At 54.0% G+C, this 23,846-nt stretch overlaps 2 protein-coding genes across 6 annotated transcripts; one reads left to right on the forward strand and one right to left on the reverse strand.

The window, feature by feature from the left end:
- Nucleotides 1–771: 771 nt before the first annotated feature.
- On the reverse strand, nucleotides 772–19,457 carry DDX54 (DEAD-box helicase 54). 2 transcript variants are annotated; one of them, XM_017645041.3, is made up of 20 exons: nucleotides 19,273–19,457; nucleotides 16,904–17,033; nucleotides 15,413–15,483; nucleotides 14,640–14,828; nucleotides 14,477–14,526; nucleotides 13,486–13,527; nucleotides 13,266–13,361; nucleotides 12,470–12,591; nucleotides 12,299–12,360; nucleotides 12,089–12,220; nucleotides 10,733–10,943; nucleotides 8,325–8,459; nucleotides 6,198–6,428; nucleotides 6,051–6,124; nucleotides 5,188–5,370; nucleotides 4,013–4,155; nucleotides 3,821–3,934; nucleotides 3,044–3,148; nucleotides 2,794–2,906; nucleotides 772–1,383 (listed from the first exon to the last, which is right to left on the reverse strand). In XM_017645041.3, the coding sequence occupies exons 1-20, from the start codon at nucleotides 19,444–19,446 to the stop codon at nucleotides 1,151–1,153; spliced, it is 2,610 nt and encodes an 869-aa protein (XP_017500530.3). In that variant the 5' UTR covers nucleotides 19,447–19,457; the 3' UTR covers nucleotides 772–1,150. The 2 variants fall into 2 exon arrangements, 1 of the variants encoding a protein (XP_017500530.3); XR_005054497.2 differs by lacking the exon at nucleotides 772–1,383 and adding an exon at nucleotides 3,330–3,533 and having other exon boundaries at nucleotides 2,880–2,906.
- A 231-nt stretch (nucleotides 19,458–19,688) lies between these two features.
- Nucleotides 19,689–23,319, forward strand: RITA1 (RBPJ interacting and tubulin associated 1). 4 transcript variants are annotated; one of them, XM_073223787.1, is made up of 4 exons: nucleotides 19,689–19,976; nucleotides 20,132–20,271; nucleotides 20,678–21,043; nucleotides 22,218–23,319. In XM_073223787.1, exons 3-4 carry the CDS (start codon nucleotides 20,733–20,735, stop codon nucleotides 22,723–22,725), a joined length of 819 nt encoding a protein of 272 aa, XP_073079888.1. In that variant the 5' UTR covers nucleotides 19,689–19,976; nucleotides 20,132–20,271; nucleotides 20,678–20,732; the 3' UTR covers nucleotides 22,726–23,319. The 4 variants fall into 4 exon arrangements, with proteins under 4 accessions (XP_073079888.1, XP_017500534.3, XP_017500536.3 ...); XM_017645045.3 differs by having other exon boundaries at nucleotides 20,141–20,271; XM_017645047.3 differs by having other exon boundaries at nucleotides 20,193–20,271.
- The last annotated feature ends 527 nt before the right edge of the window (nucleotides 23,320–23,846 follow it).

Genomic DNA, 23,846 nt, shown 5'->3' on the forward strand with positions numbered 1-23,846 from the left:
TCCTGGGCTGCCGGCCAAGTGGCTCTCACCTAAAAGCTGGGAGTGCTGTGGCCACTCAGATTGCTGTAGGGAGCACATGAGGTGTACACAGCAAGTACTAAATAAATGTGGGCTGCATGGGACACTGATCCCTCACCCAACATGTGGCCTGGGTCCACGTCCTCCCTCCCTCAGGGCAGCTGATGTTTGTCAGGTGCTTGGAATGGGGCCTGGTGCAAATTCTAGTGAATTCTAGATAGTGTTTTTTAAGTAAATAAATAGGACCAGCAAGGGGCTCACATAGCTGACACCTGTTCATGGGTATCTGCTCACAAAGGCTCCTGCATAGTGGACTGCTGAGAGCTACTGGAGGCCATCCCTGACCTTCCGAGGACCCCACACGGGGCTAAGGCACACAGGGCTCAGAGCAGGACAGAGGCCAGGACAGGTTCTGCCCCCTGGGTGTGTGGTAGGGCAGTGTTAACCTCCTGACAGCCAGGGAGGAGCAGCTGTGCCCTCGGCCCCCAGGCCCCGCATCCCATCTCCAGCCCACAGTCCACTCCCAGCTGAAGCCCATCCCTGACTGCCAGCTTTGGGCTTCGCCCACCTCAGGCAACGGACCTGTCCTCTAAGCCTCATTTCCTCACCTGCAAATGGAGACACCAACAGAACTCACTCTCAGGGCATCACATGGGACTGGCCACATGCTCTCAACTCACCCAGCACACTAGCTAGGATTTCAGTAGCTGGGTCTGTCCCTTCTAATTCCTTGAGTAGACTGTGCTCCTGGTCTACTAGAGGTGCTCAGTAAAGGTTTATTACATTAAAAATAACATCAGTGGGCCTTAGGCACTCAGAGCTCAGACTTGAGTGGCCACCACCTCTAAACCCAGAACATGTGGAAGCAGCAGCAGCCAAGTTGCCAGCTCACGTCCTGACCTACCTGGCCATGCTGGCAAACTCCTGTGCACCCTTCAAGACCCCGCTCAAACATGTTTTAGGCAGAGGTGGCTGCTGGCTCTCTGAGGCCCCACCCACTCCTTTTTGTGGAGGAGGCTCTGCAGGGAGCTCCTCCAGTGCCCAGCACAGGGCCAGGCACAGTGATACACAGGGAGCAGTTGCTAATGTCCTAATGGGACGAAACGAGGAGCTGTGGGGCTGGGTCACTTCCTTACATCCTCTTCCTCATCTTGCCCTTCTTGGAGTGGGCGCCCCGGCCGAAGGCGCCCTGCTGCAGCTCCTGGACACGGCGCCGATTACGGGCAGAGAGCTGCTTGAGGCCTCCACGCTGCAGGAAGCGCAGCTTTTGGGCTCGGCGCCGCTGCTTCAGGATCTGCTGCTTGGTCTTGAGCTCGGCGCAGACACGGCCTGCAGGGGCACCTGGAGTGTGGGGCTGGGATGCACCTGTCAGGACAGGGATTCAGGGAGCTCAGCCTTTGGGTCACTTCCCGGTGTCTCCTCCTCCAGACTGCCGCCCTGCCCCATTCTCTGTTCATCGCTGTGGCCACATCATCTGGCTCATTTTGGTAAAGCTTAAGTCTATTATACTGTACTAATCAATAGCATGGAACCTCAAGGCAAAACTGCAGGGGTTCAAACCCCAGCTGTGATCTCTTGGATCCTGGGCAAGTCATGTACATTTTTGTGCCTCAGTTTCCCCTTCTGTAAATTATGAATAGCATCTACCGCCAGGGTCTTAATGAGGAATAAATGAGTTTATTTACATGTGTACAGTGTTCAGAACAGGGCACAGCCCATAAAGGTCTGCTAAGCGACTCAACAAAGGTTTACTGAGCACTGCTCCATGCTGGGTACTAGAGGCCCAGCAGTGAATCCTTGTCTCAGTGCACTGAATGTTCTATGCTTCTTAGGTGAAAAAAGATGTAGCTTAACCTTCCTTTGGCAGGAGAGAAAGCAAAGGAGGCCAGAGAGGGAAGGGACTTGTCCAAGGTCACACAGTAAAATGAAGCAGAGCAGGCCCCCAACACACCTATTCCCGAAGGTCTCTGGGAGGCTACTCACCCCCACTGCCTCCCCACTAAGCCCTGTGTCCCCATCTTCTGTGCGCCCCCCACCACCCAGCTCCTCCCTCCCCAGAGCAGTGATCTATGCAGGGCTGCCGGCGACAGTCCTTCAGGGGGCCCCAGATTCTCCATAGGGGCCACAGCGCCTAATGGGACACATCACCTCCAATGAGGACAAAGCACAGGGAAGACCAGATGCCCCAGGCCCAGCGAGCCCATGGGAGCCTGTCCCATGGCCGGTTGGATCAGGGGCTGAGAAGCAAGGGCCGAGAGGACCCCAGGGAGGCAGGGACACATCCACAGGGACAGAGACAAAGGGGGAGAGACACACAGAAACAAAGGCTGGAGATGTATGTGTGGGGAGAGACAAAAACAGTGAGAGAGATGGACAGAAGAGAAGAGACAGAAAAAGAGGCGAGGAGAGAGTGAGGGATGAGGGATGAGGGACAAAGTCAGAGATGGGAAGAGAGACGGGGACCTGGAGAGTGAGAGGGTGGACGCATCACAGGAAGCCAGACAGAAGCAGAGCCCCTGAGGACAAACAGGAGCGTCAGAGGAGAGCCCACAGACCCAGGAGGCCTCCCAGAGCATACATGGGGGTGAGGGTGGCCTCAGGAAGGAGCCGTGGGAACCAGCGGACAGACAGCCAAGGGGCAGTGACCAGCCCTGTGCGGCGGGGGGAGACCCCAGGGGTAGGTGGCAGGCACTGAGGGGCCCAGGTCAGGCCAAAGAGCCAAGTCCCTGGGTGACCAATGGACCACTTGCCAGCCTGTTTTGAGGACCACCCTACCTTGGCCTTGGCCCCACCTGCCCCCTCTTCGCGCGGGGCGTTGCAGGTTGGATGCCCCTTCCTCCTCTGAGTCACGATCGTCTATCTTCTGTTTCTGTTTCCACTTCTGGTAGCTGGGAAGCCGTGTTAAGGAGGCTGCGTGTGGCATTGTGACGCTCTTGACACCCGTGGCCCAGGAGCAGGCCGCACCTCTAGGGGACACGCGGTAGAAGCGGGGCAACCCCGCCCTGGCCCCGCCCCCTCTGGATACAGGTCCCGCTTGTAGGAGCTGCTGATGTAGTGGCCACTCTCCGTCTTGATCTTCTTCTTGTCGCCCTGTCCCGACTGTCCCACAAACCGCTTCTTCTTCCGGTCCCTGCAGGAGAGGGCGTTGGAGGGCTGCCCCAGAGGGTGGTGGCCTGGGACAACTGGCTTCCTCTCTGGCCGTTTCCACCCTTGACCCTCTCATTGGATTATTGGAGGATTTAAGGAAAGCAGTGTGCCCATGTGGCACGCAGCAGGTGCTCAATAAAGCCCCGTTCCCTGCCCCTCCTCACCTTTTCCTGGCAGCCTGATCTTAGGCAGCAGTGTGGGGGTCACCAGGAGTCGGGGGGCCCTGTGGTAGGGCCATGGGCCCCACGGAGGGTTCCCAATCCCACTCTGCTACCTCCAGACCCTGGGACTCTGGGTTGAGTCGTGCCAATTCGCTGGAACCAGAGTCCAAATGGGCAAAATGGGTCATGAGCTGCATCTTCGAAAGACTAGTCAGCAAACAGGACAGACGGGGTAAAGATTCCTGTCTGCACAATCAAATAAAGCAGACAGGCTGGAGGGGAGGTGTCATCATAACTGCTGTGTGTGATCACACGGGGACAGGACAGGGTGGGGGACATAATCTGCTGTGCAGGATCAAATGAGGGGTGGGGGTGGATGGGCCTCCTGCTCTAGGGGATCAAACGGGAGTCAGCGCAGGCAGGGGGGTCTCATGGCTGTGTGGGGGACTAAGTGGCGACAGGTGGGCACGGGAGGGGCACGTCTGCTCACTCACCACCTGAGCAGCTGCTGGCCCCTCGTCAGGTTCTGGGCTTCATCCCCCATCAGGTCCAGGACAGCACCGGCCACCTGCTGCTCAAAGGCCCCTTTGTCCCCACCAATGCTCAGGCTGCAAAAGGATAGCACAGGGTTGACAGGAGGCCCACCCGACACCACCTACCCACCCTGGGGCCTGCCAGCCACTCACCCCCGCTCGCTGTCGAAGTCCTTGGGCCTGTAGGGGACATAGAACTCCTGGTCCCTCCTCTGGGCAGCCTCCCTCCGCCTCTTGGCTCTTCGGTCAGGTTGTGGCTGCTGCCGCTTCCGGCCCATGACCTCTGTGAACACCTCCTGGCAGAGCAGGGCCAGTGTCACACCTGTAGACCTCAGGAACCCACCTGGCCTTCCACCCACCAGTCAGCTCCCAGGACTTCAAAAGCTTGCTGCTGCCATCTGACCATTTCCTCATCTACACATGCAGCACAGCCCCTGCCTCAAGCACCTGCAGAGGCACAACAGATTTTTTGGGAGGCTGGGATGCCCACGGGGGCCAGACCCACATTCTAACCCTGGCTCAGTCCTTCAGGCTGTGTGACCAAAGCAAAGCCTGCCCATCTCTGGGCCTGGTGTTGCTCTATGCTGCATGGACTAGTCCAGCCATTTTCAACTATCTTTTGGCCACTGAGCTTTCCATCCAAATCAAACCTAGAGGGATGTTACGGTGATGAGCAGGCCCAGGCCCCTCTTCCCCACCAGGCGTTCAAACAGGACACATGTGGCCCCCCAGCCATGCCTTCCAGCGTGAGGGCCCAGTGTCTCATGCTGCCTGTGTCACACCCTTGCTGCTGCCAAGGGTCCCAGCTCTGCCCCTCCTGCCATGGCCCTAAGGCTGACACTGATGGTGATGGTGATGGTGATGACAACACAGCTGCCACTGGAATCCTTCGTGTTGTCCTGAACCTGTCCAGGGAACCCGGACCATGTGCCACAGTCACTGGGCTGCAATGCCAAGCCCACAACATTCTGAAACAGACTTCCCTGAGATTCACTTGGTGGCAGAGCAGACCTGAGCTGAGGAGAGGATATCAAGCTTACGTCTATTGCCTTAGGGTGGGGACCTCCCGTGCATTTGATGGCGATGATACCCTGACCCTGCTGAGCTTCTGCGTCCTGAAACACGTCTGGCCCCCAGGATTTAAGTGAGGGATGGCAGGCGAGTACCATGGCCCCATCCTGCAGATGGGGAGGCTGAGGCTCTGATTTCCACCCCCAGAGAATGCTCAAAGCCTTGGGACAGGCCTATAGGCTGCTGGGACTTGACCCCTCCTTCCTGAAGCCCAAGCCCAGGCCCAGACTCCAGGGTCCCCGGACTGGGGCCTGTACCTCCACACTCTCTTCCATCTCCTCTGCCTCCTTCTCAGGCTGCTCCTCCTGGGGGGCTGGGCTGCCCGGGCCCTCCTGCCGCCCCTGCTGGAAGCTGGTGATGGCCTTGTGGTCCTTCTGCCTCTTGGCACGCATCACCTGGCTGCTCAGGTCCCGGCTGGAGGCATTAATCTCAAAGATGGTCTGAGGGGGAGATACCCACGTCCTTCACCACTGGTCTCCTCCCCAACTCCACCCTCACGAGCTTGGTGGGGCCTCTAAGCATTCAAGTCCTTTCAACTATACAGAGCAGGTATTTTCCTTAGCTGCATTTCATGATGAGAAAGGGCAGTTCAGAGAGGGGCAAGTAACCTGCTCAAGGCCACATAGCTGGGAGAAGCCAGAGTTGGGATTTCAACCCAGGTTTACCTGGCTCTCAAACCAATGCTCTTAAACCTCTCTAGCTCCTTCCCCAGTTCTGCCTGACAGGTCTGACTATTTCTGGGTAGGTCTTCCCTCACTTTTGCACACAGATGGGGCACCCCATGGGAGTCAAGAGATGAAAGCCAATTGAAAGCCAGCCTCTCAAGCTGCTGACAGGCCTAGGGCATGTCCCTACCCTCTGTGAGCCTCAGTCTACCCACCCATAAGTGGTAGGAAATGGTTGCCACATAGGGAACCTGCTGCGGACCAGCAGAGATGGTAACAGAGTAAGGGGTGTCTCCAGAGATGCTGACAGAGCAGAGCTACACACAGATCAGAAGCTGCCGGCTCAGAAAGTCCCTGCGGCTCTGTCAAGAGTTCTGGCACATGGTGGGCACTGAGTGACCCACGCTGTGGGCTGCCAGTCCCTGCCCAGTGTGGTCTCTGCCTGGCCCACTCACCGCCCGTGCGCGGTACTTCCTGATGCTGTCCACCATCCGCAGCTGCTGCAGCTCCTTCTCCCCGAAGCGCGAGCCTGGCAGGACGTGAGGCTTGAGGCTGGGGCTGGTTCTGCAGGGCCCGCCCGCTGCCCCACCGTGGGGACTTACTGAAGAGGGGGTGCAGGCCCAGCCCTGCCAGGTCCAGCTCCTTGGCCCTCTTGATGGACTCGGGTGAGGGCGCCGGCCGCGAACGCATGTACTGCTGCTGGGCGTTGTCGGCCACGCGGCCCAGGCCCCGCAGCTCCAGGGACACCTCCAGGGTGCTCTGCAGGCCGCTGTCCTCTTCGTCCACCACGCTCTGTGGCACCCGGCCCAGCACGCCGTCCATGCCCACCGCACCTGTCACCCCACCCAGAGCCCAGTCAGAGGCCATGCCTGCCCATGGTGCTACCTCCCCTTGCTGGCTGGTTCTGGCCCCTGCATTACAAAATAACCCCACAAAAGCAAGCACTGCTCATGGGCAGCTCCCGCGGCCAGGCACTGGAATGCGCTCCACCAGGGCTGATTTCACAGCTGCGGATGCTGGCTGCTTCCTAAGTCCAGTCTGACGGGGGCGCGGTCCAGCCTACTCATCTTGGCACTGCTAATGGCTGACTGCACAGCGAGGTTCTATAAGAAAACCTCTGCCAACCCTCACAGCACTGATGCTCCACAAAGACCCATGTCACAGATGGGAAAGCAGGCGCAGAAGACGGTGAGCTGCTTGCCCAGGGGTGCCGAACTGACAATGGCAAAGACAGGATTCAAACCCAGTCAGACTCAGTAATGGTAGCCACACATTAACACAGTTCTAAACAGTGAGAGCAGGAACAGCCACTACTGAGATGTACGAAGCACCAAGCACTGTACTTACGGCATCACCATCTCCTCATACTCACACTCAGCGTATGAGGAAAGTGCCTATTCTTTTTCTTTTTCTGGTATGTCTCAACTTCCCATTTTGGAAAATCCACAGGAGCAAAAAGAGTGTAAAGAACCCATTTCCCACCTGCGATCCCCAACATTTTGCCAATCTTGCAGGAGAGACTGATGAGCCCACCGTAGAGAGGAGGAAACTGGGGCTGCCAGAGGTTTAGAGACGCCCAGGAGCACACAGAAAGGGGCAGTATCAGAGCTCAACCCCAGCATCGAGTCAGCAGCCTGCCTGCCCCTCACCTCTGGATTAAGTCGGTCCTGGGCCATGCTGAGCCCCAGGCTGGCTTTGGGGTAAATGCAGGTGGTCTCCCACTCAGGTAACTGCCCTGGGGGGCTTCTGCTGCCCTCAGCCTGGAGGGCAGGGTCCACCTACACCTAGCTTCCCACCCACCACTCTGCCCCTGGCGCCAGGACAGGGCCAGCTTCACAGATGGGGCACCCCTGGCACCACCCTCATTCAGGCCAGCCCTCTCTGCTTCTCTCCCAGGGAAGACCCCTCTGAAAATGACCCCCACCTCCAGTGGCCTCACAGTCCCTTCCACCCAAATTGCTATCCCTTCCTGCACCCTCACACTGACAGTAAGCTGTTCCGTGTAGTCTGTGTCCAGGCACGGGGGGCCCCAGGCCATCCAGTAATCACTGCTGGCAGCCACAGCAATGGGGACTTGGGCTCTTGCAGAGCCACTTCAGCAATCTGGGTGTGGGGCTCTGGCCAGGCCCAGACCTTAGCTCCTACCTCCCTGCTGTGTGACGAGTGACTAGGTACAAGTGGCTTGGCTTTGCCTGTAAAGATACCCTCGCTAGGTTCTCAGATGGATGCCTAAAACGATGTGCGTTAAGAGCTCAGTGCACACTAGGCTCACGGACAGAGGCTTCTGTGACTGCTGCCCCCCTCTGCGGGTGATCACACCCCACACAGTCACACCCTGGGGAGGATGAAGGAAAGCTCTCAGCTTGGCCCAGATGAACCTTGGTCTCCCTCCCTGCCCTGAGCTTTCCCAAAAAGTCAGTCAGGTGCAGAATCTCATAGGCCTGTAGGGCCAGGCATGGATAAGAGGAGCAGGCGGGTGGGGCCAGAGGGAGCCAGGGGCCCCATCTATCCTGTGGCTTAGCCCTGCCTCAACATAACCCCAGGAAAAGGCAGACAGCACAGCCAACTGTGGCCATTTTCCAACACACGTCAGAAATCTGGATTTTTGTGTGAAATCTAGGATATTCTCTTGATGTCAAATCCAGCTCCCCTCCTCCCAAGGCCAGGATGGCTTCGCCTCCTCACCAGCACCACAGAGGGACCCCAGCCCTGTTCCAGCCTCCGCTTACCAGAGGGCTCCTCGTGGGGGCGGGCGAGGGTGAGGGCGCGGCCCAGGAACAGATGCAGGTCCAGCAGGTAGGGGACCTCGTCTGGGGCCACCAACGAGTAGGCTGTGCCACTTCGGCCAGCCCGGGCCACTCGGCCTGTGGGAAGTAGAGGTCAGATTGGAGCAAAGGCAAAGGACCCCCACAGCCCAGCAGAGTCCCACTGGCCCAACCCTAAGAGTGGGAGCCAGGCCAAGGCCCATGCCAATGACTTGCGGTCCCCACCTACAAAAAGCGAAGGGGCACCGATGGCAGCCGGCGGGGTCACCCGTATGAGAGAGTGAGCCAGGACAGTGCTCTGGGAAGTGGGTGGAGATAAAGACAGGGCACTGCTCATTATCAGTGTCAAAAGCCTTCAGCATCCCTGCTTTGGGGGATTTCCCTCAAAGAAATACCTAAGGATGCAGATTCACACGGCGATGCCTACTGCAGCTCTGCCTGCAGCCCCAACTTGGAAACCACTTAAGAAGGGGCAGAGCCAGCACTTCCCTTAAGAGGACTGGCTAATTAGCTGATGGTCACATGGTGGGGATTATACAGCTGAGAGGGCCTGGCAAACTGTGGCCAGTGCCCAAATCTAGCCCCCAACCTGTTTGTGTAAAGTTTTACTGGCACATAGTCATGGTCCTTCACTACATATTGTCTAGGGCTGCTTTCATGCTACAACGGCAGAGATCAGTGAGAGACTGTGTGGCCCTGAGGCCTTAGATAGTTACTATCTGGCCCTTTACGGAAACAATTTGCCAACCCCATCATAAAATGAAATTTGATGGTGAATGAAAAACACACTTGATGTACACACACACACACACACAAAAGGTTATAGGAAACAACATCCAGTGTGCTTCTGATGTGTTAAATCCACAAGTAACGTGACCTTTCGGCTTGTTTCTGCATCTTGCAAAAACAGGGTGTCACCACTTTTGGAAGATTCATTTGGGGTGGTCTGATTTACAATGTTGGTCACATAGTGCATGAGAAATTCCCTTTGGAGGTTCTGGGGACCCCTCAAGGAACATGCAGAGCCAGTTCCTCCAGAGCAATGGAAACTGACATGCAGCAAGCAGCAACTAATAGGGAGACAAGCCCCGAGACCCACGACTGGATACCTGGGTGGAGGCCTCCCTTGTGTCCCAGCTGATGCTGAATCAGTTCTCCCGGGACACACCATGGCAGCCAAAGTTTACCTACTCAACAGTGTTCAACCACATGCAGAACAAGGCACCTGCCTGCCAGATCTTCACACACACACACACACACACACACACATCTATAAACATAAATGCACATCTATGAGTTAAAGCAGAGAAAGTAGAATGGTAGCTGCGAGGGAGTAGGGGAGGAGGGAATGGTGACTTATTGTTTAATGGCGACAGTATGAGTTTGGGATGATGAAACAGTTCTGGAGCTGGATAGTGGTGGTGGTCGCATAACAATGTGAATGTACTTAATGCAACTGAACTTACACCTAAAGATGGTTGAAATGGTCGTTGTATGTCATGTATTTAAAAAATTTAAATACAATTAAAAAAAAGAAGTGGCAGTGGCAAAGGACACACCAAATTGACCCATGTCACCAGAGAGGCAGTGAGGGGCAGTGGTGAAGTGGGGGCTCCAATCCTAGCAGCCCCACGTTCCTGCCTGTACAACATCGAGCCAGTTATGAGCCTCCCTGGCCTCAGTTTCCTCATCTGTGATGAGGAGGTGGTGCTGCTGGCACCCACGACATGGGGTTATCATGAACAGGAAGGCCAAGTAACTGCCTCCAGCAGGCCCAGGGGAGCCTGAGCGACTGTCAGCTGCCGTCTCAGCTCCAAGACAGGCACGTGACTTACTGCCTTCTGGGAGCTTTGCTTCATTTTCTAATTTTCCTATTTTGTTCATGCCTCATTTTTATAATTGAAAAGTTAAACTGAGTGTTTGGCCTGGGAGGGCTAAGGGAGAGGTGAGGGCCCAATATAGTGACTCGACGCAGGGAGGCGAGAGATCCTTTCTGCAGCTGATGCAGCAGGAGGCTAGTAGTCGGTGTGTTATTTAAAGGTTGCAAAGGTACTTTGGAGAGGAGCTAAAAAGACAGGTTCAGGAAGAGGACTGTGGGAAGGAGGGGCTCACGGGCACATCAGTACCGCAACAGGAGAGGGTGCGGGAGGAAGGTCAGTACTGGGAAATCCACAAGGCAGAGAAGCACCTCGGTAGAGCTGTGGGGCTGCCCTTTAGAATCATGCCTGGGCCAGATCCCTCATGGATGCTAATTGGTGGGTCCCTTCCCTAAGCCTTGGTTTATCTAGAGGAGCAGAAGCTGAGCCTTGTGACCTCAGCTCCCACCAGGACTCGGTGCCCTGCCAGATGCAGTCCAGCCCCAGGCTCCTTACCCACTCGGTGCAGGAAGAGCTTGCCCTTGGCAGGGAAGCTGTAGTTGATGACATTGTCTAGCAGCGGGATGTCCAGGCCCCGGGCTGCCAGGTCAGTCACGATAAGGGCAGAGCACTTGCCGTGGGTGAACTTGGCTAGGTTGATCTTACGGGCTGTCTGGTCCAGGGCGCTGTAGATGTGGGCACAGTTCACCCGCTGGGTCATCAGCAGCTGCTCAGGGTGAAGACAAGAGGCAGGGTGGGGCTAAGGTGACTTGCAGGAGCTACAGGAGCAAGAGGGCCATGGCATGGAGGGAATGGAGGGAAGAACACGGCCTCTGGAGTCAGGCACCCTTGGTTTGAATCCCAGCTCTACTAGGTGACTCTAGTGAGGTATCTTCATTAGTACAAATAGGCTTATATCAGCTCCCACCTCTCTGCAGGGCTGTCTGAGTATCAAAAGGGATGTTGAGAAGTCTCCCTTGCAAGTGCCACCCCAGGACACAAATCTCCTGACTCTTCCACTAATAAGCTGTGTGACCTTGGCAAGTTGCCTAACTTCTCTGTGCTTTCACTTTCCTCATCTGCAGAATGGGGAGAATAATAGTTCCTTCTTTAACTTTGTTAAGAGGATTAAATGAGTTAATACACACCCAAGGCTGAGCACAGGGCCCAGAACATAGGAAGCACCCTGAAAATGCTAACTGCTCTTTAAAAATTACTATCTTGGTTTTACTCATCAGTGACCCTAACAGCTGCATGGAGGAAGCACCGTTAAATGTATGTTGAATAAGTGAAACCCAGTGAACTGTGTCCCAAGATGACAGGCCCCAGGTGTGGATGACCCAACTGGGGACCCCAGGAACTGTGAGGCATGGGGCTCACCCACACTTTGATCTGGCCAAGGGTCACAGGTGTACATGTATGGAAAAAAGTCATCAAGTTGTCTGTGTAAGATTAGGGCACTTGACACAGCCTATAGCATGCAGGGTAGACCCCAACTTTAAAAGTAAACCACATGGGACATGGAAAATCTCTAGAAAAACAATAGGAAGGCTGGGATATGCTTCAACCAATAACTTGGTTGGAAGTGGAATAATAGATGGATCAAGACTGGCCGTGAGTTGATGACTGAGTACCTGGAGAGTTCATTAGGCTGTTTTCTTATGTTAGTACATGTTCTGACATTCTTTATACTAAAAAGTTTAAAAGAATAAAAGTACAAGCCCTTGCCAGGCCAATGTCCCGCTCTGGTGCTGTCATCTGGTGGCCGCACATGGAACTGCAGCTCCCTGCCCCTGATGCAGAAGGTGGTCCAGGGAGGGTGCGTGGTCCCAGCGTGTCTTCCCCAGTGTGGCTCAGTCAGGGCCCGCTCACCTCGCTGAGGTACTCAGCATGGTGCTTCGTGGCCACAAATACCACGGTCTGGTCCTGGGGCCGCACCGCGCTGCGCAGAAGGTGGAGCAGCACGGCGGCCTTGGAGTCTTCACGCACAAGGAAGAAGGACGTCTGTAGGGAGAAAGGGCCGGATGGTTGGCTCACGGGGCCGGGCCCTGGGCCTGGGAAGGGGCATGGCGGTACCCTCACCTTGAGCTGCTCGTTGAGTTTGGCATCCACATCTAGCCGGATGAGCACAGGCTCCGTGAGGCCTGCAGTGGGCATGGGGAGGGTGTGGGGGGAGTCACTGACGGACAAGCCCCCCAGGCCTCGACAGAGTCCCAGGTCCCAGGCCCCAGCCCTGCTCCCCGACTCACTCACCTGCCCGGGCGAACTCCACCAGCAGTTTGGGCAGTGTGGCGGAGAAGAGGACAGTCTGGTGGCCTCCGGGGAGGCGGCCGATGATTTCCTGTAGCTGCTCTGCAAACCCCATTTCAAAGAGCCTGGAGGCAGAGGGCAGGACAGGGTCAGGAGAGGGGCTTCCACTCCAGCAGGAGCCAAACTTCAGTCACCCTTGCCCCCACCACACGTCTTCCCCATGGACTGGTGTTTGTCTCACGTGGTGGTTTAACTCAGCTCACTTTTTCTCTGTTTGACAACCTCATCCTAAACAATGAAGACCTTGAAATCTTGAGTCTGTTCTCAGTTATATTTCTTGCAAATTTATGTGAAACAATGAGCCATCCCTCTGTGCCAGGCATGATCTAAATACTTTACAAATATCGACCCTTAGTCCTCCCTGCACCCCTGGGAGGTGCGTACTATTTTATCCCCACTTTGTGGTTGAGGCCACCGAAGCCCTCAGTAATCTGCTGGGGTTTGGCCCCACCCCTATCTGGCTCCAGTCTGTGCTCTCAACTTTGTGCTACTTTTTCTCTTTCAAATCATGTGGTTGTTGATTTATTACTTTCAGTATTTGTGAAGTAATTTAAAAAGCCCTGTTGGTCCAGGGAGCCCCATCAGCTCTGTGGCTGTCTATGGTCTGTAGCCCACATTTGGGGAAATGCTGCTTTGTCTGTGGCCATACAGACGCTTCCTGGCCAATCTCACCTCCCTCTGCTTTCCTGGTCTCGGGCCAAGCTTGACACAAGTGCACGGGGTGTACCTGCAGCCTTACCTGTCGGCTTCATCAAATACCACGTACTCCACACTCTGCAGCTTCAGGTTCATCTCCACGGCCACATGCACCAAGCGCCCAGGGGTAGCAATGATTCTGGAAGGGGTTGGAGGCCAGGTTATGCAGGGCCAAGGGCACCAACAGAGCCTTCCTCTCACTCTCCAGCTGCTGGCCATCTGGGAAGGTGCCCCAGCACATCGCCTCCAATCCACAAACTCACATGTCAGGATTTTCATGCAGGGCTGCAAACTGGTCTTCCATCCTAAGGAGAAAAGGAGGTGTCGGCTTGATAGAACAGTTCTCTTTAGTCCCTCTCCATTCCCTTAATGAAAAGCCCCGGGGAGTCCCACACCCTGACTCTCAGTTTGGAACCGGGGAGAGGCTATTGCTGAGAAACTAGGCAAAGACAATGTTTTACAAGTTACAAGCTCCAAAGCATAAACGGATGGATACAACAAAGAATTCCCCAAAGAGATAGCCTTGGCTCCAAACCCACCTCACTCCCTTCTCCCCAGACTGCAACAAAGCTGTCTTGACCCACAGCACCACCTAGCAACAAATCCTGGATCTGCCAGTTCCTCCTAGAACCCTGGTTTCCTGGATCTCTGTCTGGTTCTTACACCTTTTGTACATATCCCTAACTTTAGTCCTCCTCTCAAACAGCCTCAGGATACCTGTAGGAGCCAGAACTCTGGGCCAGGCCTTGCCCAGGGAGGCATTTCTGACAATCATGAGCTGTAGAGATAACAAGTTATAATTTACTGTAGGCAAAGGAGCACTGGACAGTGGAACACTCATCTCAGAATCAAGTGTGACCAGTGACAGTGACCCTCTGAGTCACAGGTATGGTGCCTACCACCCTGGAAAGACGGTACCAGCACATCAGGAAATCACACCCTTTCCAGTTCTGAGTCATTACAAACATTCCTTGATTTTTGTGAGTTCCACTTTTAAACAGCCCACAATTAGGCATACTGAGACACACAATGAAGCCCCCGTTTTAGGTGACCCTGTGTGCTGCCAACAGCATCAGAACCTTTGTCTCGGTTGCAGTGCTAATTCCTTTTGGTATTTTATGTGTCCCTTGTTAGATTTTTTAGGACGAGCAGAGAGGTTGCAGTTGCTAATAAGCACAGGGGCTCAGTCAATCTGGTACCCTGGAGGCGGGGGCAGCCCTGTGGGGTTCTTGTGGCCTGGGTGAGGGTTCTTACTTGTCCCCGCCCAGGATCAGGGCAGTCTTGAGGCCTGTGAACTTGCCCAGCTGTGGACAGAAAGAGACTGAGGTGAGAGAGGGTCGAGGGAGATGACCCAGCCCACCGAGGCCCCAACTGATCCCTGCTTGGCCCTGCTGCCCCAACCCCGGCCCCAGCACACCTCCCTGGTGAACTTCATGGTCTGCAGGGCCAGCTCTCGGGTAGGCGAGAGGACAAGGGCTCGTGCCCCGGTCTGAGCACTGTGCGTCTTAAGCCGCTCAAACATGGGGATGAGGAAGCAGGCTGTCTTTCCACTGCCTGTCCGGGCCATGGCCACCACGTCCTTGCGGTCCAGGATCACTGGGATGGCCTGAAGAGAAACGCATGGGTCAAGGGTGGGGCCAGCTCCTGTGACGGAGCACCACATGACCCAAAGCTCCAAGTCACTGGGGAGTGGGTAAACTGGGGGAGCTCAGTGAATGGAAGGAGCCTGTCACCCATCCCTGATCTCATTCTTGCCAAAGCTTGTTTGCACACTTCCAGCGATGAGCCGTTGTTCACTAGCCCCAACTCCTTCCACTGCTGGGACATCCATCTTCAAGTTAAGCCAGATTTGACCTCTCTATCTAGTCTTCCTGGTTGCAGAGAAATGTTGTCTCCTTGTCTGTTAAATGTCTAAGGACCACACTCATGAGCCCCAGTGATAATGGGGCACCTGGGAGCTGCCTGTGCAGTGGGCAGCCTTGGGAGGCTAAAATGGAAAAGAAGCCCAGGGCTATCTCTCCTCTGCTGGGCCCAACGTTTTCCACTAGGGTAGTTGACAAGTTGTGTGGCTTTAGCCAGAATAAGAGAGGGTGTCAGGTGACAGCTGGGACTAGGGTGTCAAGAGGCCAGACAGGGGACCAAGTCAGTCATCCCCTCCTCCCAACCCCCAAGAGCCTTCTGGCCCCATACCTTCCTCTGGATGGGGGTCGGCACCTTGTAGCCCTTCTTCATGATGCCTTTGAACACGGGGTAGCTCAAGCCTGGGAAAGACATGGGAACGGGATTCCCCTCACACTATAGAAAACTACACAGAACAGAGGACCATTCCATCAACAAATCAGTAGCAAGAAAACAAAGAAAAGCAATGGAGCAGAGATGGAAAGTTATGAGATGAATCTGCTGACTGTGGGCTGTGACCCTTACGTGGATTCTGATCTGAACACTTTTCATGCCATGGGGAAGCAGGGGGTGGAGGGGTGGGGGGTCTGAATGCTGACAGGTCCGGGACGGTTCCAAGGAGCTGTTCGTGGGTTTCAGGCATGGGGAGGTCCTGCATCTCTGGGAGATATGTGGGGAATATTTAGGGATACAAGGAGGGGCTGTCTGGGATTTGCTTTCGAGTCCTCCAGGATAAAGGGCCAAGTTGGGGGGCAGGCGTAATAGACTATCAGAACTGTTGAAGCTAGTGACAGCTACATGGAGACTCACTGTCCTATTTTTTAATGTTTGAATTTTTTTTATAACTAAAAGAAAAGGGAGTTTTATAATTAAGTGATGAGGACCCAGGTTGGGTGCAGGCATGGGTGTTGACAAACGGGGCATGTTGTGCTTTAAGGGAGAGGAGGTTGCCTCTGGAAACTGAATGTGATTTGGGTTTATGGAGATGGGAGTACAGTGGGAGGCCTGGAGATAGGAAAGCACCAGGGTTTTAGCTGCTCTGGGTCAATCCTTCATCTTCGTGATTCAGAAAGGCAAAATATGTAGATGTTTTTAATGTTTTTCTTTGACAATTGACGAGGTTTAGAATACTTTTAATATATTAACTTACTGTCTGGATTCCTTTTGTGACCTATTCATTTTCTTCACCCAATTCTCTATCCAGGTGTCTTTTTCTTATTGATTTGTAAATGCTCTCTATATATTCGGGATATTAACAACTCTTTGTCCCATAGGTTACAAATACAACATTTACTTTACAGTGATTTTTTACATACACATGTCTAATTGAAAAAAAAACAAAAAACTAAATGGTGCTCAGGTCACACTAAAAAGGCCTTCTTTTCCTAAGATTATAAAAATATTCATCTTGATATTTATCTTTGCGCCAGATGCTACTGATTTGTAAAGAGCAAGAAAGAGTTCAGCTTTATTTCCAGCTAGGCAGGTGTCCCCAATACACCTAACTATTCCAACTCCTGCCCTCTGTTCTGAATTGTTTTGTGGTGCAATAAATCTCCAAATGTCTTTGCCTGCTCCCACACACTGAGTCCTGCTCTAGCTGCTCTCTCATTGTGTCAGGACCAAGCCCCCCCCGCCCCCGAGAAGGCCCTGACTGGCTTGGAAACAAGGTCTGCTGTCTTGGTCTACCCAACACCTACCACAGTGCTGGGCCCAGAGCAGAGAGTGTGCTGACCCCCTGCTGTTACTCCCCAAAAGTCCCTGGATGCCTGGCTCACTCACCCATGGACTGGAAGCCTCCTGACTTCTTCTTCTTCTTGTTCTGGGCTCGCACCATCTCCCTCGTATCTGGCTCCACGTCTGAGGCACATTCTGAGGTGGGGAAAGTGGGCAGGGGTCTTCCAGGTCCCAGCTAAGGGAGGAACAGAGGCAATACCACTCCAGGCACAGTTAGATTCTTGGGGGCAACGAGGAGGCCTGTCCTGTTGCCAGTCTCCCCCCATTAAAGCTGATGACTCTCCTGCCAGATCATATGACTTCTCTGCTAAAGGGCTGTCCTTGACTGGGCCAGGATAGGACAGGGGAGCAGAGTGTGGGCACTGCAGACAGACCTCCTTGGGCTCCACACCCGCTCTGTCACTTGCCAGCTCTGAAACCTCAGGCAAGGGGCTTAATCTCTCAGTCTACGTCTCCACATCTGGAAAGCGGAGATCTCCTGGCCTCACAGGGTGTTGTAAGGACGCAAAAACAAGTGTAAAGCTCAGCATGGTGCCCAGCACATGGCTGGTGGTATTGGTATCATCATCATCATCTGGTCTGGTCAAAACCCTTGCAATTAAAAACTTTATAGAGACCAAATCAAAACATGTACTATGTGGGAGGTACTAGACTCTTTCAAGCTGCCTTGTCCCTGCCCTGGCCCCCTATCTCCTTTCTGACTTTGGTCACCCTTCCCCAACTCTGGTCTCTCATGCTGGCCTTGTTTCTGCCCATCCAGGACCCACGTGTCCTAGCACACCTAAATCCCACCCAGACACCTCCCATGGAGAGCCTTCTAAGACTACACAGCTGTCCCCCTTCCTCTCAGAAATAACCTTTTTGGGGCACTAATTCAGAGTAATGGCTAAAATGTTCATGGCACATACTATAGGCAGGTGCTTCTCTGAGCATTCACATAAATTAACCCATTTGATCTTCACAACAAACCTGTAAAGCGGGTACTATTATTTTGACCATTTTACAGAGAAGAAAACTGAAGCACAGAGGGAAGTGACCTGTCCAAGGTCATAGAGCTAGCAAGTGGGGGATCAGGGATTTGTACCATGGCTTCAGAGTCTATGTTCCTCCCACTGTGACCCTCAAAGGTCCCCTACAACCATCTAGGTCAGAGGTACCGCCTGTCTAGAACAGTCCATGAGCTAAGATGGTTTTTACATTTTAAAAGATTGTAAAAAAATTAAACAAAGAAGACAGTGACATTATATGGCCCTGCAAAGCCTAAAATATTTACCACCTGGTCCTTTACAGGATCAGTTTGCCAACCTTCACTCTGGAAACATGAAAATGAAGTGCCTGGACTACATCAGTGCCCAAGCAGTATTTACTGAATGAGTACAAGTATGAACACTATCATTTAATTCTTTCAGTGTAAATCATTTGCCTTCTACAGATGTGCCAGGGAGGTCAAAGCAACTTATCCAATGTCCCACAAGCCAGTGCAGGATTGGGGCAGATTTGAACACAGGGCTGCATGGGGAGGTGGGGGGGAGGGGGGAAATAATAGAATGAGATCCCATCAGGGCTCTGCCTTGGAGGAAAGTAGATCTTGCTCTTCATATAAACGCCCACTCTTTCGTCTACTTACCAGAGACTACTCTGTGCCAGGCACCAGCTGGGCTCAGATAAAGGAGTAATAATGTGCTACAGCTCTTTTGTCCCCTTGGAGCTCACATCTGCCCCCTCCCTCATTTGCATACAGTTGGCGCTCGGCAATGGAAAACAGCACAGGCCCTGGAACCAATTAGTCTGAGGCTTGAATCCTGGATCTCCCACTCACAAGCCTTGAGGTCTTGGTCAAATTCCTTAATCCCTCTAAGCCTCAGTTTCCTCTGGAAAATAGGGGTGGCGGTATTTAGCTCACGGGTTTGGTGTGAGGATTAAATGACAAGGCTTGTAAAGCTCTTAGCACGGAGTCTCGCACTTAGTAAGCGGTCAACAAACCCAACTTCAATTTATTATAGGTTTACCGGAGTTTTGGGGGCGTCACTACCTCAGGGCCCCGCCTCTCCTTAATTAACCTACCAAGAATTCCCCAAACTCTCAAAGGCAGATCTTCAGCACCAGAACTTTCCATTGGACCAAGGGGCACTACGACCCGCCCCCCCGATGAACGTAGCCAATGAGGGGCGCGAAACCAAAAGCCGGCCCGGAAGGCTCGCGGGCCGCAGCGCCTGGAACGCGACGACTCTGGCAGTGAGCGCCTGGGGCGTGACAGGCCCCGACACACGTGCTCAGGCTCCCGATGCTCGGCCAACCGACCTCTCCCCACCTTCGGCGGTGCTCACTCCCCACCTGGGGAAGCTGAGGCCGCCGGGCGCTGCGCGGAGCCGGGGCTCGGACTCCAACGTGGGTTCCCAGCGCCGCGCTCCTACCTTCTGGGCCCGGGCATCATCTTCCGCCTGGATCTCAAACTCGCCGTCCTCTGAGTCGCTGCTGCGGGCCTGGGAGGCCGCTCCTCGGTGCCTCCGGAGCCCCTTCTTCTTCCTCCGCTGGGCCATGGCAGCTCGGGACCGGAGTCCTGCGGCCGGGAGCGTGGCGGCCGCCATGCGGGCCGGGGCGCTGGGAGAAGGGGGGCGGAGTCTGCAGGGACGTACCAATGGTGCCGCGGGGGGTGGGAGCCGCGCCTACTGGCTGCTCTCCCTCGGCTTCTGCGGTCCAGGAAGTTGGCACACGTACAGGCGTGCACACATCACACACACACACTCCTCTGACTAGAGTGACAAGCCCCCTACGAGGCCTTGGGGATCTCTGGGGGCTTCCGGAATGGGGTGTTCCCCGCACCGGAAGTGAGTGGTTCCGGTACCCCCGCTCTTCCCTGGTTGCTGTTTGGTGCTCGCGTCCCGCGCACGTAGCTAGGGCCTGGGTGCCACGAGTCAGTGTGTTCACGCGGTGCCCGGGCCAGGGGCGGCCTGCGCTACCGAGGGTCGCACATTACGAGATTACGGGCTATAGACAAACTGGGTTCTCGGATGCACCGCGCTCCGAGGGTGCCCTAGCGCCCCCGCAGAAGAGTCCCGACCTGGTGGGGAGGAGATGCTAAGGATTGCAGCTGACGTCGGCAAGCCAAGATGCTCAGGTACGAAAATAACTCTGGGGTGCCAGGGACTTGGGAATTTCGACTTGGGGGTCTGAGAGTTTGGGGCAGTGGGGTTGGTGGGCGTGATCCCACGATGGTAGAACGCTTAAATGCATAAGCTCTGGACTCCAATCAGGTTTAAATTACTGTTTGAGCTTTATTAGGTGAGACAACGCATGCAACTTCACCTTTGGAGCCTGGGTTTTTCATCTGTAGAATGGACATAATCGAAGCTACTTCACAGGACTGTTAAGAAGATTAAGTGAGACAATGCTTGTAAAGCTCTTTGCACGAGGTAGGCATGGGATTGATAACTGGCTATTTATTCCTGCCCCATAAATGTATACCTACCCTCTCTCCTACCCCCACCATAGTTTGCTTTCTGGTTGGTGTCAAAATGAGCATAGTAGGCTCCATTTCTCCTTCATCCCCCTAGCATTCTATAAATATTTATTGATATGCTAGGAATGCATATTTATTAAATATTTGCTAGTAGCACCCTTCTCCCCATCATTGTGACAAGTTTAAAAAGTAGAACAAATTTCTGAAATGCACCTGGGGTTAGCAGCTTCCCTTTGAGGAAGACTGGTTGAAGAACAGCCTCACTCTTTTGTCCTTGGGATGGGGACCTCAGAGACTGCCAGTCTGAACTCTGCTGGCACTGCTGATGACAGGGATACCATCATGTCCTCCTTGCATAGGGAGTCCTGGAGGCTGGGCCTGGCAGGTAGAGTGCACCTGCTGTCACCCGGGACCATGGGCAGCATGAAGACCCCCACGGAACTGGCCATCAATGGGATGCAGACCCTCCACGATCAGCACCGCTGCCAGGGCGGCTATCGGGTGAAGGCCAGGCCATCATACGTGGATGAGACTTTGTTTGGCAGTCCTTCGGGTACCCGGCCCACACCACCAGACTTTGACCCACCCTGGGTCAAGAAAGCCAACAGAATCAGAGGAGTGGGCACAGGGGCATCACGGGCCTCAGAAGCCAATAGAAGCTGTGACACCATCTCCTCCAGGGGCATCACCCAGACCCTCACACCCAGAAAAAAGAACAAATACAGGTAATAAGGGATATGTACTTTTGTATTCAGTGCAGCAGCCTGCATTCCTGTTACAGCCCTGCTGCTCACATGCTGTGTGACTCTGGGCAAGCACTTTGACCTCTTGAGCCATAGCTTCCTCATGTGGAAAACGTGGCCTAGTGGGATTGTTAAGAGGATTAAATAAGATGAGGTGTGTACAGTGCTTGGCAGAGTAACCTAACTCTCAGAAAGCTCTCAATGAATGGTAGTGATGATGGTTGTGATGGTGGAATACCCATTCCCAAATATCACAGACTGGGTCTCTGAAGCCCAGAGGGGCCAGGGGATTTGCGCTAGATGACAGAGCAGTTTGCATGAGATTATTAGTGTGGTTGATCCATGAAATAACATAGATGTGGTGGTTCCGAATTGGATTATTTTTTAAACGGTTCTTGCTACATTTTTATGAACAAGTTAGAAAAACAGTTCAACCCGAGCATCCTCTACATGCCGGCTGCTGGGCTGTGCAGTTTCAGTTACAGCCAGAAGGGCCACAGGCCTGCAAAGCATTCATCTAACAAGGCCACAGAGAAAAAGGAAAAGTGGTTGGTAAAAGAAAAATTGAAGGCTGTAAAGACTAAGGTTGTATTGATTGAGACTCTTTTGGTTGCAAGTGACGGAAAATGTACCCAAACTGACTTTGGAAAAAAGGCATTTGGGGTTCATATAACAGGCTCAGGCTGTTGCTGGGATTTTGTCTCCTTCTTAGCACATCTTCCCTCACACGTTCCAGGTGACATGGCCACCAGCTGCTTTGCCCTTACATCCTGCCAGCATGTCAACGCCAGGTGGCAGAAAAATATCTTTCCTAGTAGTTATAACAAAGGTCTCACAGCACACTGTCATTGGACAGAATTGGCCAATCAGTGGCCAGGGATGGAATATGGAAATTGGCCAGGTCTGAGGCCCTGCCAGGGAAGGGGGTCAGGATGCTGGGGAACTGGATGTTTAGAAAGAAAAAACAACAGAGGGCCATGGCACATGACAGGCTATGGCCTTACTGTGGATGCCAGCCTGTGAGGCAGAGTCTTCTGGGATATTCAGGCGACACCTGCGGCTGCAGGGGCCTGGTGGGGATGGTTGGGGGTGTGGGGTTTAAGGTTTCAGGGGTTTGTTCATCCCCTGCTCACTGCTTTTCTCTTCCCTTTGCCAGACTGATCAGCCACACTCCTTCTTACTGTGATGAGTTGCTATTTGGCTTCCAACCAGAGGGAGTCAGCCGGGAGCCCCCACTGATGGCGAAGGGGGATGTTGCAAAACTTCACACCCTCTTCTGGACACCCCCAGCTACCCCTAGGGGCAGCCACTCACCCTGCCCCAGGGAGACCCCACTGCGAGCCATTCGCCCAGCTGGTCCCTCAAAGACAGAGCCCCGGGTGGCGGTGGACTCCTGGAAGTTGTCTGTGGATGGGTTAGACTCTCCACACCCTCTGAGGCAGGGACGTTCCCATTCCCTCACTCACCTGAATTCCCCCACCACTGGTCTCACACCTACCAGTGCCCACCATGTAAATGGGCCTCGGGATGCCAAGCCTTCCCCATCAGGGGTGACCTTCCGGAGCCCCCTGGTAACGTCCAGGGCTTGCTCCATCAGTGTTTCAGTGCCAGCCACACCTCGACAAGGTGGGGCCACCCAGAAACCAAAGCCCCCTTGGAAATGAGGGACTTTGTTGGTCCTTTCATCAGGTTTGCCCATGGGGTCACAGCAAGGATAGTTCAGAGGAAGCACTGGCTCCCCTCTGGGGAGCCCAGGATCGCCTAGGTACCAGGCATTGGCAAAGCACTTGTGGGTGCTGATGCTGCAAGGTAGGCAGTGCCTCCCTATATTCTGACAACCTCTAGTTGCTTCCTGCTTTTACCCCCACTGACGTGGATTTGAGGGGCATGCCTTAAGAGGCCTGTCCCCAGTCTTGTCAGAGCCACATGCCACAGTGACAGTGCCAACCCAGGGGTGCCCCCCACGGTGGGCCATCACTGCCCCTGTCACTCCCATGGCATTGTGTTGCCGCCAGGAATAAGTGGTATGATCACCAATCAGGAGGGCTCCATCTTCCTTCCCTCAAGCCAACCTTCCTGCTGGGCATGAGTTTCCAGTTGAGACCGGAGGTGTCAGGAGTTTTCCCAGGCACAGTGTTGGACCACAAGAACCCACAAGTATGCAGAACACAGGGTCTGGGTGATGTGTTGGCAGAGTTTAACATTTTAATAGTCATGTGTTTATTTTCATGTATTAAATGTATCAGGAATTCATCAAAGCCATGACTTGTACTTCTTAGTTTTTCCTTAGGGTAAAGACCAATGTTAGGAATGTTAGGAATGAGCTGATTTAAGTAAAGTAGTATAACAAGGAAGTGGCAGAGACCATGACAGTGCAAGTGAGTGGGCCACTGAAGTTCAGGAACACTGCCCTCAAGCAATATGGGGCTCCCACATGTATCTAGTAAACCTGACTAAACTGGTGGGTTGGCTGGTTCTGAGCTCAGAATGGGGCTAGAGTTTGTATTGTTGTGAAATCATATACACACATTTCCCAATATCAGTAAAAGCAGTGGCTAGGACTGCCAAGCAGAGAGATCTGGGATAGCCAGGAAGTCACATGTGCATCTGGCACTCAGGACAGAGGCCTAAGTGGTCAGGCGCACCACCAGGGATCAGGTTGCTTAGGAAAATGGCAAAGCACTTGCTCAGTTGGAGTTGCACCCAGAATCCCAGCATCCTGGTGGATTTGGGTGGGGGTTGGGCCTCTCCTTGTCCCCATTTTCCCCTAATGTACTTAGAGAAA

The sequence above is a fragment of the Manis javanica genome, chromosome 15 (genome assembly GCF_040802235.1).
Source record: "Manis javanica isolate MJ-LG chromosome 15, MJ_LKY, whole genome shotgun sequence".
Classification (NCBI taxonomy): domain Eukaryota; kingdom Metazoa; phylum Chordata; class Mammalia; order Pholidota; family Manidae; genus Manis; species Manis javanica.